The sequence below is a fragment of the Seriola aureovittata genome, chromosome 1, assembly GCF_021018895.1.
Source record: "Seriola aureovittata isolate HTS-2021-v1 ecotype China chromosome 1, ASM2101889v1, whole genome shotgun sequence".
NCBI lineage: Eukaryota > Metazoa > Chordata > Actinopteri > Carangiformes > Carangidae > Seriola > Seriola aureovittata.
The window spans coordinates 8,584,399-8,593,358 of NC_079364.1; the positions used below are offsets into that span (position 1 = coordinate 8,584,399).

The 8,960-nt window shown below is 39.2% G+C and overlaps 1 protein-coding gene across 1 annotated transcript; it reads right to left on the minus strand.

Annotated features, from left to right (window-relative positions):
• Nucleotides 1-84: 84 nt before the first annotated feature.
• On the minus strand, nucleotides 85-8,046 carry anp32a (acidic (leucine-rich) nuclear phosphoprotein 32 family, member A). The gene is made up of 7 exons (XM_056385653.1): nucleotides 7,593-8,046; nucleotides 3,273-3,422; nucleotides 3,068-3,190; nucleotides 2,775-2,973; nucleotides 2,530-2,645; nucleotides 2,375-2,429; nucleotides 85-1,358 (listed from the first exon to the last, which is right to left on the minus strand). Exons 1-7 carry the CDS (start codon nucleotides 7,644-7,646, stop codon nucleotides 1,291-1,293), a joined length of 765 nt encoding a protein of 254 aa, XP_056241628.1. The 5' UTR covers nucleotides 7,647-8,046; the 3' UTR covers nucleotides 85-1,290.
• Between the last annotated feature and the right edge of the window lie 914 nt (nucleotides 8,047-8,960).

Genomic DNA, 8,960 nt, shown 5'->3' on the forward strand with positions numbered 1-8,960 from the left:
TTGTGGATAAAAAAACAGACTCATCAATAAGTGATGACGTTAAACTGGAAATCTGTTGTTATACAAGGACCACAAACTTCAAAACATATATAAAAGGGATTTATTGAAGTGAATGGGAGGGAAAAAGAAACAGAATTCGGCTGATGACAGTGGATTTAACAGAGTGAAAAAATCACTGAGGTAGGCCAATTTGACCATTGCGTATACTAGTGAAAACAAAGTTCAAATAACTGACCTTTTTCCAGAGTTTACACTTTGAAACGATACATTTTCAATGCACATAAGTTGCAATTGTAACCTCCATTTATATCAATTACTTCTCTACACTACCACCACAAATTCAAACATTGCCAACTGTATGTCACAGAAAAGAAACATGGAAAAAGCAATAATGAGCTCTGATGTTGAACATTTCTCTTTATGGAAAGATTATGCATACAAAGTTATCTTCAAATTCAAGAAATTTCACACTGCGTATTTTAGATAAAGCAGCATACATATTTAATATCTTATTACAGTTCATAGTTTCACCTCAGTTGTCTGTTCAATGTCTGCCGTCATCAAAGAGAATACAAAAAAATAGATTTGGTCATTATTTACAAGAACACGTAATTTCCGAACTATCAAAGCTGAGGGTTTAAGGAGGAGGAGCGGCTTTGACAAGGGCAGACATTTTTTTGCTATGATTTAAAAATATGCCCTGTGAGGGTCACACTGTGCATGTTCAGACAGAAGTTTCACACCAGGACAGCAGAGAGTATTGGCATACTGGTGACACTACAAACACATAACTTACATTAAAACAAAAACAGAACAAAAAAGTACAATGCAAAAAATAAGTTTAAGACGAGGAGAGGACAGCCATACATGAAATCCAGTAGTTGACTTTAAAATGTATTAGACATGCACTCTTTTTTTTGTTTCATTTTGGGGTTTTTTTTTTTTTAGGGGGGGGGGTTCTTAAAATACAGAAGTCATCAGAAACTGGTCTTACACAAACAGTGAGAAAACAAAAACTTCTTAAAAAGGTTTATCTTTGCTATTATTTGATAATACAAAACTGGTGTCCACAAAGCAGTCAAAAGTGGACAGTAAAGACTTGAACACGGGAGCATCAAAGGTACAGAAATTTAACTTATTTCTCCAGACAACCCCATCTACCTGACTGGCCAATAACAAAAACCACTCCTACTGCAATATGAAACTGGGGGAAGAAATACATGGGGTTGTTGGGAGGTGACTGGGAGATACAGGGTTAAAACAGTTCACAACTTAGCTTCATGAGGACTCTCAATCATCTTCATCCTCCTCTCCTTCTTCATCCAGTTCCCTTTTCCTCTTCTGACCTCGCTCCTCCTCTGGAAAATAAAGACTCACATTTCAGGACACAAAACACCAGAATCAAGAAAACAAATGTTTCCCCATCAAACCTCTCTTTCAGGTTTTTTGCATCATGACGACGGCAACGTTACAAGACAAGTTTACATCGCTAATAAAGATTTTCTGAATCGGCCGAGTCACAGCTGTATATTATGCACCAATTCTAAGCAGGTTAAGAGCATTGTAGTGCGTTCACACCGGAAAAATGACTAAATTAAGTTCTTCCCTGTGTTTTAAGGACACTATTCCACCGCTGTGGAGCTTCCTGCAGCTGGATGGTGATCCATCATCCAGCTCCAGCTCCAGGAAGATTTCAAGACAAAAAATAACTACTGCGAAGTTAAACTGGCATCGTCATTCTTTAGTCACAAAGGGATTGCCTTTGCAGGGCGCACACTGGAATCATTTCCTGTTACTATAAAAAAACACTTTAAGCTTTCCTGTTACCATTATAGATTAATTGAGCAACGTGGGTCCCTGTTTTCATGTGCACGCAGGAGGACTCAAATGCACATGTACAATTTCCATTCTATCATGTACGATACTTTTTTTTTTTTTTTTTTCCCAATTCGGAGGAGAAGAAATCTTTCCTGGTGAGAATTAAAAGTGACCTGATACAAAGTCCTGTCACTAGTTTCATGCAAAACTGCTGTTGCTGGTGGTAACATGCAAACAAGCCAGGCCATGCACCAACAGCAGCAGTAAACTAGTCGCAAATTTAGATGTAAACAATGTACGACTTTGAATTTCTTTTGAAAAAAATAGGCTTTGTAAAAAGGTTTTTACACGGAGGGAAATTCATTCAAAAGGCCTCAACAATAGACACAATGCATTCTGGGAAAATAACTGTTTACAAGAAAACTCCACAGTGCACCGTTAAGTGTGTTGATTTCTTTCATACTAACTACAAAACAAACTATGTAGTATAAAGTATATGTTGCATACTCTTGTCATGTAGTGTGCAACTGGGAAAGTCAGGTACTATTTTACTCACCCTCGTCATCGTCATCGTCAACCTCTCTGTCATTCAAATCTTCCTCCTCTTCCTCCTTTTTTAAAAAAAGACAAGGCAAAGGGAGTGTGGTTATTTCAGACTCAACATTTTAAACAATTAAAGAACGCAAATCTCATCAATCTTTCTCGTCCCACCTCTCCACTGAGGTCGTCCTCTTCCTCTTCCTCGTTCTCCTCTTCATCTTCCTCTCCTTCCTCCTCCTCCTCGTCTCCTGGTGCTGCATCTTCATCGTACTCCTCCTCGTCTACATCTGGGTGAAGCCGGTTGGCGGTTAATTGTTGTTCAAATGTTCAATCGCCTAAAATTAGCAGCTTCAAGAGATGCTAGAAAGAATGCAGCTGCGCTCATGAGAGGGTGTGTGAAGGACTTACGAACTTACCATCTTCGTCTTCCTCGTCATCATCCAAGCCCTCTGCGTAAACCTCAGCGTCAGAATCTGGCGCCTCTTTGTCGTCTTTGTCGTACCCGTCCAGGTACGTGAGCTGGGGTAGTAGCTTGAATACGTTGTCTCTGTATTCGTTCAGGTTTGTCACTTCACAGTTAAACAGATCTAGGCTTTTCAGGGTCCCCAATTCTTTCTGTCAAAAGAACAATTACGTTCGATAAATAACAGCCAGCTGCTTTACAGATTTAGCTTTTTTCCCCTTGGAAGTATTTTAAGGTCTCGCTTACCAATGGTTCTATCGTGCTGAGGTCTTTAATCTTGTTGCCACTGAGGTTGAGATGTGTGAGGTTGGGGCACTTCTCCGCCAGAACTTCCAACCCTCCTGAGATCCTGTTATCGCTGAGTTCAAGCTGTTGATCGATTCAACAATCAAAATATGCAACACCTTAAAGCCTGACGTCATAGACTTGCTCTGCGTAGAAAATCACCCACCTTTTTGAGTTTATTTAGCTTTGGCAAGTGGGCAACTGTCGTCAGTCCAACATTGATTGTGCTTAGAAATTCCAGCTCCTCAAATTCATCTGTTAGACCCTCGATCTTGCCTTCATTCGAGCGACAGTTGTCTAGCACAAGTTCTTTGACCTGCAGAACAAACAAACACATCTAGTCAACATATGTCACATTTGAGAATTTAAATGAAAAATTGTTAAACATATGAAAAGGGTCTTTAAAAAAGTTAAATATCTTTTGATAAAAGCCTTGTTTTAGTTGTTTTATTTGGGAGGAAAACAACTGGAGTTTTGATGATTTCTAGCTCTTAGTCCTACTGAGGCTGAATGTGACTTTAAATCATTAAATGTCAATTTGGACACAAGTGTGACTGAAATAAAATAAACAGTGAAGTGTAAAAAAAAAAATTTAAAAAATGTATTGTAGTATTTGGCACACTAAACTGATTGTGTTTCAGCTTTCAGGAAGCTGCTGCTTCATTAAGTTTGTTAAAGGGTGAAATAAAGGGTTTATTTAAGAAGCGAGCTGACACAGGACGATCTACGCTAATTCAACCTGAGAACTTTACCTACAGTCCAACTGGATTATTGTCAGTGCATAATATGTTTAATCAAGTATGTGTGTGTTACTAGAATATAACCATTATTATCAACTTCTCCTCCACTCAGAGGGAGATATTTCACTTTTTACTCCACTATATTTACTTTAGTTGCTACTTTGCAGTTCACGTAACGTAGTTCACATCCACTTTGAAAAAATAACATAACAATACTAACAATACTCAAAGAGTCAAATAGCGCACATTAGGGCCGAAACTAAAGATAATTTTCATTTCAATTTTTTAATTGAATTGTAAAATGCCAGAATATAAAGAAAAATGATTTCCCACAGACCAAGGCGACATCTTCTAGTGTCTAGTTCTGTCTGACGAAGCATCTCAATCCAAGGGTGTTCAGTTTACTGTCGTATATGAGTAACAGTAAAGCATCAAATACTCACATTTGAGAAGCATAAAATGGAAAATGTTTGGAATTTTTTGCTTAAAAAAATTATTACAACGATTGATTGATAGTTGCTGATTCTTTTTATGTTGATCGACTAATCAACTAATCATCACGGCTCAAATGTACATATCATAATATATTATTCTGTTGCATGAGTTCTTTTATTTTTGATACGTTCAGTAGATTTTGCTGATATTACTTCTGTATTTTTACTTAAGCAAAATTTTGAAAGCAGGCCTTTGTAATTGTAAGGGAGTATTTTTATCGTGTGGTATTGCTATTTTCACTTAAGTAAAAAGGATCTATACTTCTCCCACCACTGTTATGGTTTTGTAAAACTGATTATACACCACTTTAAATAAAAACAATGGAGCACAAGTGCAAGGTACTGCTGAAGAGATGATAAAATGTTCAAAAATAGACAAACAAAGCAGGTGTCACTTTATACAGCTGTGTGCAAAGGTATACAAAAATTATGTGTTTAGTTGATTTATGAAGTGAAAACAAGTAAATACAACCACTACATAAAAATGAGCCTCTCTCTAAAATGCACTGTTACTTTTTATTTCACAATCTTAATTTCTTATTTATTTATTTTTAAATATGCCACGTGCAAAAGTTTGGGAATCTTACTAAATCAGACCTTCATGAACTTCTCTTTGGCAGATATCAGAGTCTTTCCATTGTTGAATGAGGAGTTGTCACCCACTCTTCCTGCAGATCACTTCCAGTTCTGGGATATTTTTAGGCAGCCCCGCATGTTTCAGATCCACCTACAGATTTTCAGTGATGATCAGGTCAGGGGACCGCGAGGGCTGCTCCAAAGCTTGTGTCAGGCTGTGTTTCTTTAAAGAAGTTTGTGTTGGATTCTGAGGTCTGCTTTGGATCATTGTCCTGTTGTAGAAGTCAGCCTCTTCTCAGTTTCACTTTCTTGACTTACTGCTGGACTTGTGCATCCAAAATTTAACCAAAAAAAAAACATTATTTCTTCTATCTGGGCAGTGTTTCCAATGCCACTGGCTGCAGCCACATAACCCCAAACTGTAGCATTTACACCCCCGTGATTAACTTGTTACTGACCGCTGAGGATGCCCAAACCTTTGAATGGACACCCTGTGTCAAAATCTAGTTCTAAGATCTTAAATGCTTTAATTCATATTGTGGTTATTTGTTGTTGTATCTAATTGCTTTTCTGTGTCAAGTAATTACTACACAGAAAACCACAGGCATTTTATTATTTCATCATAGGAGAACTGCAAGGCTCCAACCAATAGTTATTATTATCAACAACACATGACTAATAGATTAATTGTTCAGGGTTTTTTGTTTTCTTTTTGGGTCAAAAGCCCTAAAAATTAAGTTTAATACAATTTGAAACCAGGGAAGTAGCACATATTCACATCTGAGAGTCTGGTACTAGTGAATTTTTGGCATTTTTGTTTAAAACAACACTGAAATGATTGATCATATCAAAATTGTTGCCATTTATTTTCTGTCATTAAACTAATCATTTCACCTCTCCAGCGCTGGTTGGTTTCTGGGTGCCTGAACCAATGTAATTAATAGTGCTTAATAGGGCCCCCCCCATTCAGCCATGTTTCTGCACATGGCACAAATATTATTATATTCTTCTATGTATTAAGTTGCATAACAGTGCATTTGAAGAAAGACTCATTATTATGTTTAATTGCTGCAGGAGTTCACCTCATAAATCAACCAATTATAAAAATTTGTCCAGGGGTTCCCATACTTTTGCATGCAGCTGTACATTGGCCTACCACAGTGTATGATGGTTAACTTGGCGCATTGATATTTAAATAGTCTGATATGCGGTCACAGGTTGCAGTTATCTGATATTTTACCGCGACCTTGAACGTGACTCAGCCAATCAGCACTGCGTAGCGAGACTATTAAAAACAAAACAACAAAAAAAAAAAACATACTCTACATCAATAATCTGTAGACTGCGCACATTTCAACGCTCTTAAGTATCGCGATGCACTGGTTCTCCTCCCATTACGTAAATATCACACTTAGCTACTTTTCTTTCCAGCAGAAATAGACACAGTACGGCAGGATGTAGGGGTTTATTTTCACTGGTTACCGAGCTAAAGTGTAATAAGAGATGTGTGTGAGCGGCGCAGATGCACATTAGTCAAAACAAGTCGGAGCCAAACAGACCTACGAGTCGTGCACAGGGTCATTTGTGAGTAGGAGGGGCAGCTAAAGCCGATTAGATAGCTGCCAGGCAAACGTTTCATTGTTGCTTGTGCTAAACAGTTGCAGATTGGATCGATGGCGTGTATAGGCTTCTGTTAATAACAAGGTATGATGAATCGTTCGTCGTGTGTGTCGAATGAACGGGATATTCGGTGTGCTCCGGTTTGCCTTTGTTTCTCGGTAAGATGGCGGCTTGTCCTAGTTCTGGAAAACTGGAGCAACAACGCGGCTCGACCATTTGTTTTCATTAAGGCAGGACCTCTCGAGTCGCAGGCGACAGAGAGTCCAGATGAACCGACCGAATGAACACCGGGCAGTTAGTTAAACGACGACGGCGTGTTTGTGTTGCACCCCCCACCACCACCCCCCCTCCCCTCCTTGTGTTGTCGCCCAGCCCGGTGGCTGGTAACGGTCCGTGCTAACACCGCTTTCTTTCGGCCATCTGTGCGCACCGTGGTCTCCGGTTGTCGGCTGCTCGGGCTGCAGGCTCACCGGTGTAAGCTGTTGTAATGCACTTCCTGCAGAAATACGCGAGTTCAACCGGACGGTCGGAGTAACTGTGGGTCTGGGACGCGGTTATCAGGCGATAAATGGAGGCTATGATCTTTATGCATCATTGATAATTTCATGACTTTGAGTATCCGCATCCTTAACGCGCCAAGTGCACGGCTTAAAATGTTTCGGCGAATGCATTTCCCAGTCAAAGCATGCAGATAGCACATCAGCATCGGCGAGGAAATAACAATATCACGGGTTTAAAACGAAAAGGGGCGCGTTCGTAGATCAAAAGTTACAAATATGGCTTCTCATACTGCTTGCCTTGTTTATACCGCTGGCATAAAAAGCTGTGCTGCATCTCAAACTGCAAAACGTGAGCTTAGAGCCGCACAAAAGTTCAAGCAGCGTACCTGCAGCACCTGGCGACTGTAAACACGATCGCAAAGCAACAATGTGACCCGACGTCTCCATCATCTTTTAACTTGGAAGAAACTTTGTATCCCCACACCAAGACATCACACGAAAGATTCTCCATTAGCTGAGTGTGAAACATTACCAGCGAGATGTGAGGCCAACTTACATCTGACGGAGTGCGGTTCCGCAACTCTAGATGAATTCTTTTCTTCATGTCCATCCTTGATCAGCGCACCCGTGATATGATACACACTTTTAATAATTACTGCAAATGCAACTACCACCTCCAGAACAGACTGCTGTTGTTCATTCAAACTTGATCCGCTCGGTGGGCGGGAGCACGGCTCGGGATTGTCGTCACCGCCGACCAATCGCAGCAGCCAAATAAAGAGGGAACGGATTTACAGACACACAGGCCAATGAAGCCGCCCTTGTAAAACTGGGTGGGGTTTTGTTGTTGAAGTTTGGTTGTTTGATAACTTAAGTTTACATGGATAATCTTATACTTCCAATACTATCCAATGCTGTGCACTGAATACATGCCATGGGAAATGGATGCCAGATGTTTGTCTGTGCGTCATTGTCACTATTAAACCTCCACTTTACTTGAAACCTTGTTCAGCTGGTGGGTTTGTTTGACTTTATTCTGTCATAAAACAACACGCACATAATACATATGTCCCAATATTCACATAACAAGAAGATGAAAGAGAAGAATCATAAATTCATGAATTCAATCCCACATGAGGCATGGACATGTGAAGGAAATGAAATGGTTTATAACAGAAACAATGTGTTGTGACAGGAAAAAACAAAACAAAACAATACGCCAAATACAGATTTACTCTTCTTACAGATTTAATCTTTTTTATTTGTTCGTTTCTGGTAACAGGCTGATAACTGCCATAGAGTTTAATACTGTAGAATGGCACCAAAATAAATTACAGTTATACAGTTATTATAGACAGTATAATAATTGGGGCAGATAACAAAACTTGTTTTGTGTGTAAAAGTCTAATTTTTTCTTAAATCATTTATGATAGACTATTAGGAATTTTATTACGGGTTATTCATTTGAATAATGAATGTAGAGCATCTCAAACTTTTATGTCGTTCATAATGAAACACTTCACACTTGCACAAATAAGACTGTGATGTAGCGATCACTCATCTAGGCTTTGGGACCTCCACTCATTAGGTAAACTCTGCGACTGTTCCTCTCTCAAGCATTGGCAGGTAAAGAGCTCAATCTGAGGCTGCAAAAGGTAAATCCACAAGAGGGGAGCAAAGCCACTAGTCTGGAGCCAGCGGGGTGTGTAAATCGCCATTTCCAGTTGAACTCTTTAAAAAAACAAAACATAAATACAGGCTGATGTGGAGGGTCTGTAATCATATTCCAGACATGGTCCACTTGGAGATCAACAGTAACTGGTCTAATGAAGTGTTGTCTAAATAAATTAAAACATAATGAGAAAGAGAAGATGATGAAATATATTCGTCTAAGTGGAACATTTTTCTGCCAAACAGAAATACA

Bases quoted from the DNA above. Each gene is read 5' to 3' on its own strand.
- anp32a (XM_056385653.1), bottom strand. From the start codon at position 7,646: ATGGACATGAAGAAAAGAATTCATCTAGAGTTGCGGAACCGCACTCCG. The intron at 3,423-7,592 runs GTAAGTTGGCCT...TTTGTTCTGCAG, and splicing joins GGAACCGCACTCCGTCAGAT to GTCAAAGAACTTGTGCTAGA. The intron at 2,646-2,774 runs GTAAGTTCGTAA...GGCTTCACCCAG, and splicing joins TGACGAGGAAGACGAAGATG to ATGTAGACGAGGAGGAGTAC.